This window comes from Lacerta agilis, chromosome 6 (assembly GCF_009819535.1).
Source record: "Lacerta agilis isolate rLacAgi1 chromosome 6, rLacAgi1.pri, whole genome shotgun sequence".
NCBI classification, from domain to species: domain Eukaryota; kingdom Metazoa; phylum Chordata; class Lepidosauria; order Squamata; family Lacertidae; genus Lacerta; species Lacerta agilis.
Window position 1 is genome coordinate 33,785,828 of NC_046317.1, and position 20,040 is coordinate 33,805,867.

Here is a 20,040-nt window from a genome sequence, read left to right on the forward strand (position 1 = left end):
ACATACTAAGGGCTAAAGAAAAAATGTAGTGAATTTGCAGGTCTTTAGTTAAACTTTCTTTTTTGAGGCACCCCCTTTCTCACAGCAATTAGCATGGTATTCAGATTGTATATATTGACAAAATGTTATCTACCTCTGAAAGCATTGCGCCATTCAACAGTACTACTATTAAATTTATATACCACAGTTTAAATTACACCCATTTCATGAATGGTAAAATGCTAAAACTCAAGTGTCTAACTGCCAAAATACAGCCTTACTGGAATGAGTACAATTTACAAATACAATAATTACAATTTAAAACATTAACAATATTACATCTAGAAGTAAATACTGTAGGACTGGTCAACATGGCATTTTCTGAGGGAAAATGTTGAAAGTTGCTGACACTTCCAACAGAAATGTCCCAAGTACAGGATTTAGTTTTTCCTCAAACAGCGTATAAAACCCGTTCACCCACAGCAGTCCTCAGCTATATGGATTTTCCAGATACTTGCATAAACTTCTGTTAGTTATCTGCCAGGTATTTTCCTGCAAGGAAAGTGATAAAAGGTATGTTAAAATAAAAGTTTCATAAAATTTATAAAGCTCGTATTTATTTTTATAAACATGGCAATTTACAATAAGCCACTGTTCATGGCTTACCAGGACTGAGCATCATGCTTTTCCACACTAACCAATCACTCACACCTTGCTTCTCCCCTGGAGTGACTGGGACCAACAAGTCATGAAGACTTGGCTTGTTGCAGCCAAGCCCAGTGGATTGTTTCTCTCTAACAAATGAAGGCATGACTTGTTGATAATGACTTATTAGGTTAGAACAAGCCACAATCCCAAGTTCAGACCTATTGATAAGCCAAGTCTTCACCACTTATTGTTCAGTCCCAATAAGCTATTAACTATGGCTTGTCGTTACATGCAAACTGGCCTGAGTATCAATTAAATTCAGAGCCGTCTCATCCATAGAAGCCGGTGGCGCGGTGCGCCAGGGCGCTGGGCGCCCCAGGGGCGCCCCCGCGAGCCCGCCAGCATACCGGGCTCCTCCTCCCCAACCCGCCCCCGCCCCCACGGGCAGGCGGGCACTCGCGCGCCGGCGGGCGGGCTGTAAGCCGCCCGCCCTCGCCTCCCAGAGCCCCAGCTGGAGCGCTGGAGCGGCGCGGGGCTTTGCGCGACCTTCCAGCACTCCAGCTGGGGCTCTGGGAGGCGAGGGCGGCCGGCTCGCGCTCCCGCGCGCAGCCGGCCGCCCGCCCGATGCAGCGCGAGCTGCCCAGCAGTGCCGCGCCGTCCAGCTGCGCGCGGAGCGCGAGCTGCGCGGGAGCGCGAGCCGGCCACCCTCGCCTCCCATCCCGGAAGCGCTGGAAGGGCGCGCAGAGCCCCGCGCCGCTCCAGCGCCACGCCCCTCACCCCCCGCTCGCCCACCCCCCTCCCAAGGGGCGGCAAGCGCGGGAGGGAGGCGGCGGAGAGGCGGCATGGCGGGGGCGCCGGAGGGATAGCCGCGCCAGGGCGGCAGATCCCCTTAAGACGGCTCTGATTAAATTACTTAAGTGAAGGTGCGGCCCAAGTGGTTGTTGATATTATCATGAAATGTGGACTTTCAGGTCCGTCCCTCTACTGCAGTTGAAACAAATCTAGTTTCTTGACTTCACCCAATAGTACAAATTGTTCAAATCTTTCACCTGGCAATAGTCTTCAAGTTATTGTTTACAGGAAGGTTCTAATAACAACCTGAGAAATATACTGAATGATTGCTAAATTAAGCTTGCATGTTCTTTTCCTTTTCAGAAAGATTGTGAATTACTTCTTTAGGTCCAGGTGCCTCAGACCAGTTGAGATCTCTCAGTGGGGCACAGGAAGAGGAGGAGAGCAACTTTTCATATCTTATTCATATTGGAGTTACCGGTATTCCTTAGTCAAGGCACAGGAAATCCAAACGTGTGTTGCATCCCCATATGACACTAGTGGCCGGGGTGGTGGGAAGGAGCTGCCCTCCCAACACCAGAGTCACTGCAGCTGACCTGGGCAGGTCTATACAGATGCCCTGGCAAAGCCAATCCGGCACCCACAGTGGTGCATCTGTGCCATCCCAACCTCAATACTTCTCTGCTCTGCCCACTCCACCCCTCCCTAAGTAAACTGTTGGGAGGGGAGCTTCATGACTCCACCCCGTCATACCATCTGCACCCTAACTTCTTATCAAGACCTGTGGCTCTTGAGGCAGGAGATCCAAAAGGAATTCTCCATGGTGGTAAAAAGGAAGAAATGGTGCCATATGTATGCATGCACCCATGTGTGCTCACAGCTCCATAGAGTTTGAGCAGCCCATCAGGCAACAGCTTGGTTTTATAGGATGAAACTTAAAAAAAATTACCTGCTGCAAACCTCTTTTTAATAAGTGAAAAACGATACCCAGCTCCAACAAGTTCAATATCGCAACTGGACAGAGTGGTCCCTTCGCTGGTGAATTGCACAACCAGGGGGGAAGGTTTGCTTGGTCCCTCAGATAACTGGAATCGTGCCAGCAAAGAGCCCACACCTTTAAGGTAGAAAATACAGCAAGTATGTTACAAAAATGTAACATAGTGAGAAAACCTATGTGCATGTAGGAGACTCACTGGCAGGGAGATAAGCTTTCATCTTGCTAATTGTTAAAGCCAGATCACACTACAGTACTTCCCCTTCTTCCTCTTGAGCAACTGGCGTTTTTAAGCAGCAATCCTATGCACACTTACCTGGGAGTAAGTAAACACCACTGAACATAGTGGACTCATAGGAGCCAACTCCTAGGGGCGAAGGTCCTTTTACTCCCCAATAAAATATTTGAGGGGGCTGCCCCCCAGTTGATGGACACTGGCATTCAAATGCTGTGTGTGCACAGCATCTTGTGACTGATTATGCAGGGTGGGGCTTACCTGCCCACCTTATATTTTATTCACCCCCAGTGGAACTTATTTCTGAGATAACATGCATAATCACACTGCACATACCAGTTTCATCAGTTTATTTGTATGCTCATTGTTCGTAATAATTTTGTAACCAAACCAGTTCACAGCAATAATGAAACAGTACATATAAAAAACATTTCAAAATAAATTCATAAACGCAATACGTATATAGCAATGACAGTAATTAACTCACCCCAATAACATGTTAAAATAAGTGCGCAGCCCAGGAACTCCTGGAACTCCAGGCTTTATTGTATTGTATTCAGTTTCATGTAAAAACTATCCATGGCTACACTGTTCAATGAGTCTCCTCACTCCACACAGTGAGAGAGGAGTGAGAAGACAGCTATACATGATGATGCAAGAAGTGGGGCACATGTTCATATGAGCAGAGGGAGAAAACATAAAGCCGAAGAGGCTGATTTTTCAGAGGAGCATGTAAGCTTGCCTTATTACCTCCATTCTCTGATTTTTGTGAAATATCAGGAATCCTCCACAATATCTTTTGCTGTTCAGCATTCCTAAAAACAAAAGAAAGCTTGTTCATATGAGTTTTGGAATGACAGGACATGTAGCAAGCAAATTAAGCACTGCAGGAAGCAGGCAATCTGAAATTAGCATAGAACGTCAGTATAGAACAGTGTAGTTCAGGAGCCATTCCAGTTTATTTTTACAGTGCTGAATAGGAAGTTCCATAACTATTTGCCTTGTGTAAAGACAGCATCCCCACTACCTTGGGGCAGCCAACTTGGTGCCCATTATACACTGTTGTACTACAGTTTCCCATCAGCCCCAGCCACTATGGCCTAACAAAGGTCAGGGATGATGCAGCCCAACACCATCTGAAGGGCACCTGTTTTTGTTTGATTTTTGGCCAGTGCTTTCCCTGAGAAAACCTGCTCTTTAAAGCTGAATGGGAGCAAACTTCCGTTCGGATTTTCTGCAGATTGATATTTGCTCCAATTGAGCTTTACAGAACGGGTTTTCTCAGGGAAAGTTCTGGAACAAAAAAGGGGGTGCTTGGACACAGAGCTTTAAATCTCAGACCATGCCTGGAAAGAGCAGAGGAAAGGTAAGTGTGGATAAGCTGTAGCATTAAGTTTCTCTCTTTCTCATTTGCATACAAATGTTCTAAATGCTACAGACTTATTCAGACAGAACTGTGCAAAAGTTTTAATCACATCAAGGGCTGATCAAAAACAGTTTCATGTTGTCCAAATGGAACAACCTCCAGCCGTTAAGAACAGTGCATCTCTGGAGTGAGCACTGGGAAGAATCAAAGACCAGTTCAGGGTCATACCAAATAGCAGGTGGAAGCACAGCTTGAAGTTTTGTCACTCCTCCATCTATGGGAACAAGGAACTGCACATTGTTTAAAGCTACTGGTGTAGTCATTGCCTCTAGATTATATTTGTAGTCAATGCGTAGATCGGTGCTTGTAGGTTCACACCGCCAGTTCACTGCAAGGTTCAATGGAGTAGACTGAATACCCTGGGCTGATACCTTATAAGAAAGAGAAAGGGTAGATTTCATAGGCAAAGTGTACTAATAAACCTTCAGATTAAAAGGGTTTTGTTTTGTTTTTTGGCCTGGAATATACTTTGCATTGTTTTTACTTTTACTTTAGTACAATTCAGCATGTCCATTCATAAAAAGTTTTTTTTGGGGGGGGGGATACTGAAACAAGCAATGACTAACAGAAAGGAACTGTATTTATCCAGCCCTTATGCACATTGAATATTTCACCTGATTATATGCTGTAAAAGGTATTACCTGATATTTAAGCATATCCACATTATAATACGTTGCTTGTGGTTTCTGTTCAGATACTTTCTTTAAATGCGTCATCAAATTTGGCATGTTTACCCAGAATTCCTTTGCGTTGGCATCAGCTTGTGTACTGTCACTGCATCCATTTAAAAAAAAAGGAGAGAAAATGTTAATTTTGTAAATAGAAAACTTTTGTCAACAAGTAATAACACAAAGAGCAGGGTTAGGGAACCTGTAGCTCAGCTAGGTGTTGGATTATAACTCCCAAGCCCCAACCCAACCATAATGTCCAGTGATCAGGGATGAAATATCACACGTCCTTCTGATGTGTGTGTGTGTTATATTTGTAGCATGTTCATTTTGTTAAGAAATGATGTCAAATTGTAATGATCTTACTGGGGCAAAATTTGAATGCAAAGAATGAGAGACATAGACTGATTCAGAGTCTTCAGCAGCATTGCCTGCTAGCAAACATAGCTGAATGATCAGATGATTCACAGTGAAAAGCTGAAGAATGGCAAGCAGGTTTCTAGCTATACTGTTAACAGTCCCATTTTCTTCTAGAAGTGCCGAATTTGGCATTGCCAAAAACTGGAAAGCGAAATAGTCATCTATTATAGCTGCTTCAGAATGACCCATGCTCAAGCTGATGGTGATCAACATGAACATTTTGTGTTTGCTTTCTGACAATAACTTGACAAATGAGCATGCTGCTCATCTGTAAAATCACTACATGACAATAAAAGAAAACATTGTGAGAGTTACCGTTTCAACAACAAAGTATAAACTCCACAGGTACTTTTGTATGTTTTTGGTATACAAAAATATACAGAAGTTTTAGATATTTATGAATTAAGAATGCTATTGATCTCATTTACGATCTATGCAAAGTTTCTTGTGCGAAAGTTACAAGTAACTTCCTCCTATAAATCTATAAGAGTTTACATAGAAATATATTTACCAGCAAAGCAGTTGGGGGTTTGGCAAGACGTGTTCTAACCTGTTGTAATTTGTTACACGGAAAGTTAGAACAGCAGGGGCAGGATTATTGGCAAAATGTCTAGTAATTCCTGCAGGAAACGACAGCACCATCTCTCCAGTAATCTTCACTATGCATCTTTAATATCAAAAGAAACATAGAGAAAGAGAACAATTCATTCAGGTATATTTCCCTATACTTGGAGGAAAGAAAACTTTTTATTTGATTTTTTTGTTGCATACAAAAAAGTGTAGGCACCGAAAAAACAGGTAAGTAACAGAGAAAAAGAAAAGTAATAGAGTTGTGAAATGAAATAAAAACAGCAAACCAACATACCAGATTACAGTCATACTTCACTGAAGATCAGATATTTAAATACCCCAACCACGCTGAAGACAGAGAAGCTGGAGCATTTGGTTTTTCTCTTGACACAGTAATATCAGCATTCCCTAATTTATGAAAGCATTCAACAGAACTCTGATTGCATCGTGCTAGGGTCCCCTCTTTTTGCAAAATAACTGATCTCTGTGTCCTCTGCCCACTCAGTACTTATTCACTGAATTATTTGTCAGCTACCAAAGAATATTTTCTCCAACTCTGTTGCTGGTTTTACATTGCCAGTCCCTAAAGTGCGGTCCACCTACAGGCAAATAAGGGAATGTTCACATCAGCAGCTTAAAATTCAATGAGGTTGTTTCCCACTGCTGCATTTGAAACCACATTTGCACCGTGCTGTTCATACCAGAAAGGGGGATTGGTTATGCATTCAGCCAAGGAGTGTGGCCTTTTTTGTTTCCCTGCCTTCTCAAACGTACACACCATTCTTAAAACAAAATAAAAAATAAACAAATTCCTTCCAGTAGCACCTTAGAGACCAACTAAGTTTGTTCTTGGTATGAGGTTTCGTGTGCATGCACTCTTCTTCAGATACTGGAAGGAATTTTTTTATTTTTTTATTTTGTTTTGACTATGGCAGACCAACACGGCTACCTACCTGTAACCATTCTTAAAGTACTAAGTGAATGCAGCTGGACTGAAGTTCAATTGAGAGAGGGAAATACATCAAACAACAGTATTTGTCAAGAAGCTACAGCATCAATATGGATTGTGGCTAAGGTCAGGTGAATTTGGCTTCAGGGGGAAAAAACTAGCAGTGGGAGTGCACTGGATGCAGAGTAAGCAGTAAAGGGGAGCATACCCTAACTGTGTAAGACCAACCCTGAACTGTCTATGGGGAAGAGATGGGGGGGGGGGCAAACAATTTGATACCTACTTGTTAGGATCTGCTCCTTTGAAGTATGCATTAACTGTTTCAGTGAAAGCTGCCGCTACAGGCAGAGTGTCTTGTGCACCCATTGTTAAGGGGCTGGGTCCTCTAGAAGAGCCTGAAACCAATGAAAAATAGTCACTTTTTATGCACACAGAAACCTTTTCGATTGCATCAAGTCAACTCCATCAAGGGAGAGAGCAGAGAAATGCAAAGAGAAGGCAAAAACAGTCATTTTGCAAATAAAGCACTATACTGACAAATTATGTCAACTTTGATTCTGGTCTAAAAAAAATACTTACCGGTACGTTTTTCTCTAAGCAAAAATCAAAACCAAAGCTTTTAATCTCTGTTAGTAGCAGTGTGTGTGTGTGTGTGTGTGTGTGTGTGTGTGTGTGTGTGTGTTTTAATCCAAGCCAGGCACAGTTTCGAACTTCTGGTGCCTTTTAATTAAAATTGAGTTTTGTTTTCATGATAAGACTGTTTGTGAAATTCTAGGTGGTGCTTTACTTCAACACTAGAGCAATTTACCTACAGTGAATAAGAGAATAATCAATGTAATTTTGTTGAAAGGAAACTCCTAGGAAGAAAAATTAGCTGAAACCTGTGAATCCATCAAGACAGAACACAAGAGACAAGAAGTGCAGGCGATGCTGTGCAGTTAGCAAGATGGTTTAAAAATGTTTTAGCACTAGTGCTAGTGTAGTGTTAGTTTTCTTCCAGACTGTCACTATTTTGCCGGAGGGATTCAATTACATACTGGAAAATTTAGATTTGTGCAATTCAGGTGGGTTAAAGCGCATTTGTGCAACAAACCCGCTTTTAAAAAATAAAAACAACAGTCTTTTCGGGTAATAAAAGCGAAGGGGAAAATGCATTAGAAAGTGTATAATTGACAGGAAGTTGTATAACCTGCACAAAAAATCAGGATGAATGTTCAATAAACAGTGGTTGTTGTATAACTTCCACACAAACAAATCAGAAAAAGATGCTCAATAAAGAGGTTGTCTGGAGGTGCCCCTTGTCTCACACTAACTTCGCCCCCCCCATGGGAGGGGGTAAAAGATGTACCTTTGACTGTAGGGGGTAATAGCTAACTTGTAGGAAGACCACCTCCTCATTTAAAACAGGATACATGTGCAGTCCTGCACTCAAATGGCAGAGTTCATAAGGCACGTTAATTATTTTTTTGTTTAAAGGGGAAGCCATTTGGGTGGAGTATCCATCCTGGTGATCATCATGGTTGGTCCTTGTTTTTTGAACACTTAAAATGGCTACTTGAGAATGTGGATAACTTGTTTTGTCTGGGTTCATTTAATGCACTAGAAACCTTCTAATTCATTATTTCATTTGGTTCAGTGACTTGCAGTATTTCAGTGCCTGGACTTTTCTTGGAAAGCTAACATCCATCTGATTTCAATTGCCTATTCAGAGATAGATCTTTCCCATGGACACAATTACTGATGTTCAAGGAAGGAAAAAACAACAAAGCAGGGGCAGTTGTGGGTGAATGCAGGATCTCACTTACCTATTCCTCTTTGGGCTGTTAAGTAAGCATCCCATTAAGTCCCAAAGAGGCCCTGTATAAAACTGCTCTTTCAGCATTTATTAAGGCCAAACTAGGTATGTTGGGCAAGCTGCCCGAATGTCTGTCCTGTTCACATATAAAGAAGGGCAGGGGTAGGGTTGCCATATTTAAAAAAGTAAAAATCTGGACACCAAAGTTGTTGAGCTTCCTTTGGCAAAATTGCCCCAAAATGTCATTTTGGAGTTATTTTTAAGGAACATTGGCAAAAACAACACTGCTGACATGGATTGACATGTGTCCAGATTTTCCTGGACATTTTAACAATTTCCGCCTGGACACTGCTTCCGACTGCAGTATTCCGGTTATGTTCGGGAGATTCTGGACGTATGGCAACCCTCACAGGGGGTGCTGAAGAAAAGGGGCACAGGAAAGGAAAGGAAAACCTACATTCTCTTCCACTTGATATTGCTGGACTCCATTGCTTTAAGTTGTTTTCTCTGTCCAGTTCTACTACTGGAACTAAGCCAATCTGGAAGAAAATGAAAGCTCTGGAGTACAGAGATATAAAGTGGAGGAGAGCCAACTTTTGCTCTTCTCCCTCATGCACTCCTTTTCACATAATACCTCCTAACCATGATTTATAGGTGAACAGGGCAGGCATATGGATAACATGCATATGGCAGCCTCATCACAACTAGTTTGGCCTTTAGAGGAGTAAATGACTGCAGGGGAAAATGAAGAATTTCACGTATTCAATTGAAGAGTAGATGAAGTGCCTTGTTTACTCAGAATGGAATCACAGAGGAACATATTTGGCAACAATTGCCTTATGCCTTCAATTAATGTTTGGCAAAGATATCACAAGTTGCTCAATGGATATTACAATAGTTAAAAATTGTATGAATTAAGAGTCTCTTCCAAAAATATCCCAAACATTTTGATAAAATAAGCATTAGCGTAACCATTCTGGAAGCCTGCACACATTTTAACTCTCAAATCTCACACTGGCATAAGAGAAAAAAGCAGCATCCTAGGCACAAGGGAAATTTATTTTTATTCACGTGTATTGAACCCCTATTTCCACTGAATCCCTGGGCATTTGCAGATGCTCAACAGAAAGTCATGCTGAACCAAAAGCTAGATGAAGATATGATGCTGTATCTGGGTCTGGCTCAAAAGAAACAGCAATTGCAATGACAAAAGAACAAAAAATAATTGCATGTATTCTCCCACTGTGAGCAGATGTGATCGATACCATTGGTGTTATCTGACTAAGTCATGTGCAGAGTAGATATGTGTTTTCGGATATCACACCCCCATGGTTTTGCCTTACTTGCAAGTAAGTCTCCAGAGGATTAACAAAATATTTAGTTGCTCAAGAAAGTAAAAATCCAAGGCAATTCTCCCTTTATTTCAACAGGTATTCCAGAATGCAGAGAATAGAAAAATTGTGCAAACACCTAGAAAGGTAGAAAAAAATATGGTTTTCATTTCTCACTGGAATACAACTAATCTCCACATGGGCTGGTAGGGTTAAGTTCTCTCTCATTAGGACTTCCGGCTGGCGACGCCATAGCGGGTGGTCGGGGCTGCTTCGGCTGCGAAGCGCCCGATCCATCCCAGGGGTTAGGAGCCCCGCAACCGCAAAGCGGGGCTCCGGTTGGGGCGCGGGAAGAGCGTCCCGCGCCCTGGGCTCCCCGGCGGTGCCCGTTGTGCTCCGAACCCTTCCCCCGCTCCCCCTGTAAAGGGGGGGTGGGGGTGAAGGGACTACGGAGCCGGGCCATAGGGGACATGCCCCAACCGGGATGCAAATGCGGCGACAAATCCCGAGATGAGCGTTGAAGTTCTACCTGTGATGTTAGGTCCTGAAGAACCCGGAGGTCGTAAGTACGAGACTGGACTAAATATTTTACTGTATGGAACGATCCGGGGGAAGAAGAAAGGCAGCCTGCCCTTTTCCCTTTGGTCGGAAGAAGCTAACCAGCTTGAATGACTGTTGCTACTAAATGGATATAAAGTATCGGAATTGTGGAGAGTGAGACTGTTACAACTTCCCTTCGGGGAGAAAAGGTGTGAAAGATATCTCGGTTTGAAAGTCTCGGTCTTTGCATACTGATTTCATGGAAAATGGCGACGAAAAGTTCTAACCGGACATAAAGACAGGAATTGCAATATGACACTCACTCCTACCCCTCCTTCTACCGTGTTGGGCTTTGTTTGGAGGCTTGTTTTGAATTCCACTTTGACGGACGAACAAAGACTCCTTGAACTGAGGTTGGAGATTCTCTACTGGAAAGTAAAAGCCTTGTGTGGGGGCCTGATAAGAAATGAATTTCCCGCAGAGGAGGCTTCTGAATATTTTGATACTTTGGAAGAACGCGTCTGCTGCGAGCTGAGAGGGTGGGTAGGAAGATGGAAAGGAAAGACAGGGCTGCTCCAAAAGAAAAAAGATTCCGTCTTTGGGGGTGGCAGCCCCAAGACGGTAATAAGTTTTGTTATATCCAGCCCCCGAGGTGTGAGCTCGAGGGCATGGGACAAAGAATTGAGCTATTTTCAAGAAGAATGGTCTGGAGGAATGGAACAGCCGGGAGATCGTGAGATGGATACTCTGGAGCTCGTTGCAAGGAGCGCTCTGAACTGTGCCTGCCTCTGTGACTCTTTGGGAAGAATAGACAATTGGAAATTTGGCTCTGGCACTACAAGGAGAAAAACAATGGACAGAAGGGGTGTGGGGTGAAGTAATAAATTAAATTTAAAACGGTTGGATATGGTAATCTGAAATTGGAATGTGAAGATCGGCAGTTTGTGTAGATTTTTTGTTTTTTAAATGAGATATCTGAAGTTCTATGTGATTAGCAACAGATTGCAGGATAGAAGAATAAGTAATGTTTAAGAATAAGATAAGAATAATAGATGAGGATTTAGGATGAGGTATGATCATATGGGGGTATTACTAAGAAGACTAGTTTAAGATGAATAGTAGATCATGTTAAGTAAGATGATTTTTGTATTTTATATATAAAAGTATGTTTAATTTTTAAAAGAAGGGGTTAAGAAAAATAGATTAGGTGTAAAACCAATGGTGAAAAGGCAGGGGAAGTCGTGTCAAGATATGGAAATAGAAAAAAAAATTTCTGAGAAGAAGCTTAAGGAAGAAGGAGAAAACTTGGCAATGTTTGTGTTTGTTTTAGTGAGTAAGTGATTTGTATTTTTATTAATGTTGGTGTGGGTGTGGGTTTTTGTTGTAATAAGAAAAATGTCAATAAATTCTTATAAAAAAAAATAAGTTCTCTCTCATTAAGATGGAAAGGTTGAAATCTAAAGAGAAGCAAGTACTTGGTAAATGAACTGCAAGAAGCATATTTTAGACTTCCCTCTGGTGGTGGCTTCTGCCCTTCAGGACTGGTGGTAGGGCAGAAAGCAGGGAGACATACAATAGGTGGAGTTGGAGTCAATGACAGGCAGAGTCTGTAAGAGGGGCTGGCTGAGGTTAGTGGGGCAGTGCTGTATTCACTGTAATGGACCTGCCTCCACTGCTTCTTCCTCTGAAGTGCCTTTTTAAATATCTATTCCCACTATGACTATATAGTCTATTAATTCCAAGTAGGTTCCAAGTCTATTCTGGAGCTTAATGATGAAGAGAGAGAGAGAGATTTCTTCAATACCTCCATCAAGGCCAAAGGAATGTCAGATTACGAGGTCTAAACAAACAGCAAAGTAAAACTATTTTTAAAAGTTTTCCCCGCACCAACAAGTATCAAAGTATTATAAAATGGATTGTGCCAAAGAATGTGGTAAATTTAAGTGACTCATATGACCAGTACAATGCCACATGCTGAAATAATCCTTAAGTAAAAGATAGTTGTTGAGCTGGACATAATAACAAGAATCATCTGGTGGGGGGTGGAGATCACAATTAATCTCCCTTCTAGGACTCTGCCAACATGCGCAGGGATCCAGAACATAACACACACACACACACCCCACACACAAATTGGTTGCTGCCTGTACCTGGAAGTTCCAGTAACATTAATGGGGATGTGAAAAGAGGCACAGCACAGAGGAGAGACCATGTACAATGGCCATGCAGAAGGATGGGATGGATCATGCCCACTGTTTACGGATCCTGACTTGTGTGTGGACAGACACATGATGAATGCACGTAAGCCAGGAGGCAGTACAGTGGGCATGACACTCTTCCCCTTCATACGCTCATTGCACACAACTTTCAATGCTATGAAAAAAGCTTTAGGACTCATTTCACCTTAATAAGGAAATCCACACAGCAGAGTTACCGGTAAGAGGAAAATGTCAAAGGGCTTGTATTTTGCAGCAAAAGGTGAAATTTCAGGGAGTGTGAAGTTCACTCTGAAAGAGCGATGCTCCTCTAGAAAAAACAGGTCCTTTGTTGGAAAGCTGCTACCCCTCAATTTCCTGTCAATGAAGTTGCAAAAGGAAGGGAGGGATCTTGCTGAACTGTGCATATCTTTGCTGATCATTTTGCTTAAACTGATGCTGCAACTGTCACTTTAACAAAGTGATCTGAACCACAACATATCTGAATCTTGATCTTGTCCCACCCTTAGAAGAAGATACAGTGGAATGTAATCCACTGAGGTTCAGAACACACACAGAGAGACGTTTCCCCCTAAAAGAACATCAACATGGATGCAGGAGAAGGCTTCCCATGGGGAAAGAGCCCCACATTTTGGCTCATTCCCACCACAAAGCCAATTCTCTTAATTACTTTCTCTCTTTTTATTATTACATTTTTATGCACCATTAGATTGCTTGCAACCCTTTTTGCACCTCCATTCATCCTGTGAGAAATCTCTGAGTCACAAGGTTCATATTTTCAGCAGTGAAAGAACAAAGAACGATTTAATTTTAGGGAATATTGGTCCCAAGAGGGTTATACAGGCTTGAAGCTATTATTTTGCAACTATTTATTTTCATGCCCAAAGTCCAAAGGGAACAGTTTCCTGGTTTTCAAAGAGGAAAAGATCAAAGAATACATCACAAGGAGGTAAATTTTGATGGGTCTGTTGGAAATTCAGCCCAACCTCTCAAAATGAGGCTGAACAATAGAGTCGAAAGTTAGTCCCACATGTATCTATGCTATACTGTAACTAATGACACTACTGACATGGACCAATATCCTCATGAATTCTTAGGTGCTCTAGCAAATAATAAGCTCACTATGAAGGTTCAAAATGCAAGTAATAATGGATGGATGGATGGATGGATGGATGGATGGATGGATGGATATAAATATATAGATTCAAATATATAGATATATATAATTCCAAGTAGTTAAGCTATCATCCTTAAACGGTACCAATTCAGAATCCGCTCCCAGATCAAAACCTCCTTGCCTGTGGAAAGCAAGCCTAATGGGAAAATGGTTCTAACCTAGCTTCCTAGTTTTTAAAAAATAAATGAGGGGAAGTATTCAATTATGTGATTCTCCACTGGCACCCTGAAGTGGTATGGTACCCAGAAGATGACCCTGCATGAGTCTATGCAGCTTTCACATGCCGTCTAAGGGTGATTTCATATAGTCAGGGCACGGAGAACCACTGGCACTCCAAACGTTGCTGGACTCCACTTCTAATAAGCCAGCATGGCTGAAGGTCAGGGATGATCAAAGTTTTAGTCCAGCAAGATTTGAGAGTCACAGGTCCTCCATTCCTCCTTTAGTTTGTTAGGAATGTAGACAGAATAGGTTGAGCTGAACAACTGATGAAACAGCTGACTTAATCATGGACTTTGTTTATATTTCAGTCCCTAGGCCTTCAATTGTGAATTGATGGCATCCCAGAAAATGTAGATGAAGTGTGTGCAGGATGTAAACTGAATCAATGAGATGGCAATTTCACTATGAGCCCCAGCCAGACCTGAAACATTTGATCTACATCCCTAGCTGGATGCACAGTTGTGTGAATGGACCCTTACTTTTCAAAGATGCAGTAACCAGCACACTTTTAGATGCTTATGAAGAGCCAATATAGATGAACTCTAGGTAGCATATTTATAATTATGAGATTGTTCCTACTTACAGGCTGTGGCAAGTCATTTGTTAGGGGTGCCACAATTTACGTTTTGCAATGGTATTCAAGAGACACAGCACCTGCTTCCACAAGTATTCTGCAGACTCACTAGAAACCATTTTGTGCTTGCACCTTGAAAGAATTTCTGCAGATCAGTTATATTTGTCTTGAAATGTAAAATTCAATAAAAGTAACCACACAGGAACAGGATAACTGGTATGCACTAGATGGAATGGATGCGTAGAAGAATAGAAGCATCACATTTGGCCCTGCCCATTGATGCAAATGAAATGGGGGGGGGAATACAGGATAGGTATATAAATCTACATCTCGATAACAGCAAAATATGATAATTTAGCACCATGCATACTTTTGCATATATGTGATGTTTGTACACACATAGTTTGAACTGAACCAACATGAGGCATTGTCAGGAATTTTATGATGTTTTGTGACAAATCTTTCATGAACTACAGAATCTGGAGTGTTGTGGGAGGGAAGAATTATTTTTATAATTAAGATTAACCATTCACTTTAAAGAAGCTAATGGGATAACCCAATTTTGATAGCTGCAGTGCTTCTGGGGAGTTTCCTTAGCCTAAATTGTTCTTTATTAGAAGCTGCTACCTGTATTGTACCAGACTTTTTCCTCAGGGTTTTTTCAATTAAATTCCTAATTCCTGGCATAGAATTTGCCTTCTTCACAGTTGCTGTACACAGACCCAATGTCTTCATCCAACTATGCACAATGACCCTAACGTCTAATTTCTGGTGATAAACTGACACCATGAGCATATATGTGAAATTAAGATTTTTTTCCCACCCTGCTGTTCACCACTTTATCCTTATTTCCATTGAACTGCATTTGCCTATTCGTACATATTGGAGAGATCATTTTGGAGCTCTTTCCAATCCCTTTTTGTTTCACTGGGGTAAGTCACATACTTTAATTGTATGATGTGTGGTAAGCAGTTATTAAAAACTATTTGGTTCTGTCTCTTTTTCTGTCTCCCAACGTCCCAAGAATTTATTTTGTCACATTAACCATCAAGGTGTCATTTAGTTCCATCATATCAGTGGTGCTTGGGCTGTCACTGCTTATTGCCCATGTTATAAATTCAGCTGGTACCACTGCAATACATTTTTAAGTGTCACTTCTCCAAGTGCAAAAGGTAAATGTTTCAGTACGACACGTGGCATGACCTTTGTAAATCAAATTAAGCTAGCTGCCCTCAATAAATAGGTCATTTCCAGTTATGATAGCAATGTGTCAAATTATCCAATCCTGTATTTAATTCAGAGCTTGGTCTAAATCCTTATTTACAGTACATCTTTAAAATCCATTAGATGTACAGAAGAGTAACTAAGTGGCCCTGATCCACTTATAATCTCATGCAAGAAACTCCTATAAGATTAGACAAATACTTTGGAAAGTGAAGTTGCCCGCCTGCATTGCTGTACATTAGATGCCTTACATCCATACGTGTAATGCTAAAGTATATTTGAATGTGAATCCCTTGGCACTCTGCCCATGTGGTTCTGAATGTGCATTCCTATGCAATTTGTCCAGGTAGTTTTAGATCTAGCAAAGAAATTATAAAGGATAGAAGTTGTTTCTCCATAGCTATTTTTCTTGATAGATTTAGGCAGGTGTAATTTTTTTGCTAAACTTTCATTTTATGCTTTATTTACACCATAGAACGGGGTCAGCAAACTTTTTCAGCAGGGGGCCGGTCCACTGTCCCTAATACCTTATGGGGGGCTGGACTATATTTGGAGGGGGGAAATGAATGAATTCCTATGCCCCACAAATAACTCAGAGATGCATTTTAAATAAAAGCACACATTCTACTAATGTAAAAACACACTGATTCCCAGACCATCCACGGGCCGAATTTAAAAGGTGATTGGGCTGGATCCGGCCCCCGGGCCTTAGTTTGCCTACCCATGCCATAGAATCATAGAGTTGTAAGGGACTACAGTTTATCTAGTCCAACCCCCTACACAATGCAGGCTACGTAATACATGGAGCATTTATTGTGTCCCCAATGGATAGCCACAACCTCCCAAGGCAGTCTGTTCCAGTCCTTACAGTCTAGAACAGTTCTTGCCATTAGGTGGCCTCTCCCAATGTTTAGCCAAAATCTGATCCCTTGCAATTTCCACCCATTGGTTCTAGTTCTACTCTCTGGAACAAAAGAGAACAAGTTCATCCCATTTTCTGCACGAGGGCCCTGAAGATATTTGAAGACTGTTATTCAAATGCTGACTGACCAGCAGAAAATAGGGTAGAACTATTACTTCTTGTTACCTGGAAGCTATGCTTCTGTTTATGCAGCCTGCATTTGCTTTTTTAGTCATCATGCAGAATATTCTCCTTGCTTAAAGTGATTTGCAATCCTTAATCATCCTCACAACCATTCAATAAGATAGAGAACTCCGATTCACATCTTACAGATGTAGAGTTGAGACCTAGACTACAGGACCATTTTCACTGCTGAGCAATCTAACACCCAAAAGCAATATTTATCTAGGTTATCACCCTGGTTTGTTCTGGAATTGACACTTGACCTGGAAGAACAATTAAAGAACAGTTAAAGTCGGGTCATATTTAGTTGCTCTTAGGTATTTAATGCACAAGGGGTCTTAAACAGACCATAGGCATTCATACCTCCCCTCTCTTTCACATCCAGATTCATAGCACAACAACAAACAAAAAGGATTATAGACTTGCAGTTCATAGCAGGTGCAAATAGTTCAAAACATCATTCACAGGGGCATGTCCGCCTTGTGTTTTTAACCAACCTTTGCCATTGCTGTGTGTAGCATGAACAAACGGATCAAAACCAAAAAGCTGTAAATTCTCATGTAGGGAGAACTAACGTGTATGTAAGTAAATCATTGTTATGGATATATAGTAAGTTCCATACTTCTCCCTCCTACTTTCTTCCTGAATAAGAAGCAGCCAAGGGAAGCTGAAATGGAAAATGAAAAGGAGAGGCTGCTTAATCCTAACCATTCTTGCCATTTGCTGAAAATTGCTCTTTTAACCTGGGCTTTCCCTGCCAAGGGGAGATTCTGAGCAAACAAGCAGTAGAAAAGGAAATCATTCTTCAGCCCCTCCCTGACCTGTTCTGGTTCTCTGCTCAAAGCTTTGGCTTCCTAGCTGCTCAACAAGGAAGAAGAATTATAGAATTGCCCATCATGTGTAGTTTGGCCCTTAGGCAAGTAATAAAAGCTACTTGCGTAAATTCTGTCTTGTAGCCTATTCATGCCATCCCTTTTAGACAGGTACAAAGTACATCTATTATAGCTTTAATAGTACAAAATGTCCTCCTACGAATTGTGCTGTGAATATGAAGAGTATTAATAAAGAAGAGCTAAGAATGAAAAGCTCAATTGTTAATATCACAATTATACAACTCAAAATACTATACAAAATATGAAAATAAACTCAGATGTTGAAATGTATTTTGATGCTCATATGACAGGTTCATTTATCACAACGACATTCAGCACATCAAAGTTTGTTAAAATGAGAAGTAGGATTAAGGCACTGGGGTTTTGTAACCTTGAAATTTTATTATTTAATACTGTTATGTTTTTATTGCTTAGGGACAAACAGAGATAGACAGAACCAGCAAAAATTCAGAGTACGCTGTGAATAAATCAATTCAAAATAGTCAAGATAAAATTACATGGCTAAGTAAAATTAATTGGTTCAAGTGTGTACTAATTATGAAGCAATCATCATGGAAATAACAGTATCAATTAACATAAAATTGCCTGTTTAGTTGTTGAATGAATGTGAGTGGTTATATGGTGTTATATTTAATATCAGTGTTATGAATTGTATAAGCTGTGATATTTATTTACAAACAACAAGAGGGAATTTAAACTTGAAATTTTGTTTTTGGTCAGAACCGTGAGCTATGCATAGGAAAAACCATGGTTATTTCAACATGTGCAGAGCAGGTTAAAAAGAGAGAGGGTGAAATTTTCCTCCAAGACTGAAGCCCATGGGCACACCGTGGAAATCTGCTATAGTGCCCGCCAGGTAATCCTATCTTCTCTATGTTGCAATTGCTTATCAAACAGACAGCTGTCCCCTCTCTGCTAGTTTTTATCAGCCAAAAGGGGCAAGGGTAGAGAGTGCGAGTGATCGCCCTGACTGATCCAAGCATTGGATTTCCTGGGCATATCTGGAATACCGCATCCATCAGCGTAAAATCCATGTCGGCAGTGTTGAATTCGCTTTTGGATTTTCACTGTTTGAAATATGGCAACCCTATCCAAGCACCTTTCCCACATTCTTGAGCCTTGCTAACAGAAACTTATCCAACATAACAAGACTAGACTGTGCTCTGGACACAACTCAGGATTCATGTGCTGTAACAGATGCAAGCCATTCTGTCCTAAAAATGCTTTGCAAATAAGTCACAGCAAGCTACTGTCAACTGCCTAAGGCCAGACTTTAAAAGGCCTGCATTACCCAGAAAAGCTATGCCAGGTGGCATAGTGAGGATGCAATGGAGGTAACAAAGTATGCCTTCATTCCTGTGCCTTCACTGCCAATAGGTAGGCTCAATGATGAGCCCTCATCAGTGTTTGTTTAGATTCAGCCATATTTCCCTCCACTTGCAGTTGCATCCAGCATGTTTCCTCACCCTAAGCTCTGGAGTATACCAGGGAGCCAAATGGGCTTCATGAAGCAGAAGGAGGAGCTCTGGGGCAATTGCAACAACGGTTCGAGGCATTCAGATGTTCCAGAGGTCAGGCAGGACTTCAACAGGAGCACAAGTCATATCAGCCAGAAAATCCCCCAGAGCTGCCTGGAAGCCAACTTGATCCATCATCTTCCAAGGGCAAACCATCCTCATACAGAGGGGGAAAGATGCTGACAGCCTAAATCTCAACAGGAAGCAATGTGACCATGACCAGAGACTGATTTCAATGCTTCAGATCACCCTCTTCCTGCACAGTTGAGAAAACAAGGTCCAGAGTGTGGCCTGCCACATGTGTTGGACCGGTGGCATGTTGAGACAGCCCCATGGTCGTCAAGGCAGCCATGAAGTCCTGAGCCACCCCAGAGCCACTCGCCTCAGGATGGATGTTAGTCCCCCAAAACCAGCAGCCTGGGATTCCTCAACACCAGCTCTGTAAGCTTAGGCAAGGGGAAAGCTGAACAGCGAGGCGGGAAGTAAGACGGCAGAATCCCTAATTTGTCTTGATTGCCCAATGCCAGGAACACACCCTTTAGATCCCCCAACTGTACAGATAGCAGGGAGAGGGAGAGAATTTCTGTAGAACACAGCAACTTCCCTTCCTCCTCCCTCAAGTCTGCCCTGATGCTAACCTGAGTACCCAGATGGGCACAGCTCAATGAGACCAACTCCAACCTGATCACCCACCTCAGTCTCAGTGATACAAACCAGATCAACCTCCTCATCCATAATCAAATTGTGGATGAGGGAGTTCTTACTCAGAGTTGACCTGCCAACCCC

The 20,040-nt window shown here is 41.8% G+C and overlaps 1 protein-coding gene across 8 annotated transcripts in view; it reads right to left on the minus strand.

Annotated features, from left to right (window-relative positions):
• Positions 1 to 351: 351 nt before the first annotated feature.
• The window catches only part of SGIP1 (SH3GL interacting endocytic adaptor 1), a 114,419-nt gene continuing 94,730 nt past the window's right edge, over positions 352 to 20,040 (minus strand). For all 8 annotated transcript variants that reach the window (XM_033151861.1, XM_033151864.1, XM_033151867.1 and 5 more), the window contains 7 exons: positions 6,965 to 7,076; positions 5,674 to 5,829; positions 4,716 to 4,848; positions 4,243 to 4,445; positions 3,399 to 3,463; positions 2,369 to 2,533; positions 352 to 531 (listed from right to left, as the gene is read on the minus strand). In XM_033151861.1, coding sequence (XP_033007752.1) covers positions 509 to 531; positions 2,369 to 2,533; positions 3,399 to 3,463; positions 4,243 to 4,445; positions 4,716 to 4,848; positions 5,674 to 5,829; positions 6,965 to 7,076 — 857 coding nt within the window. In that variant the 3' untranslated portion in view covers positions 352 to 508. The remainder of the gene's footprint in view (positions 532 to 2,368; positions 2,534 to 3,398; positions 3,464 to 4,242; positions 4,446 to 4,715; positions 4,849 to 5,673; positions 5,830 to 6,964; positions 7,077 to 20,040) is intronic.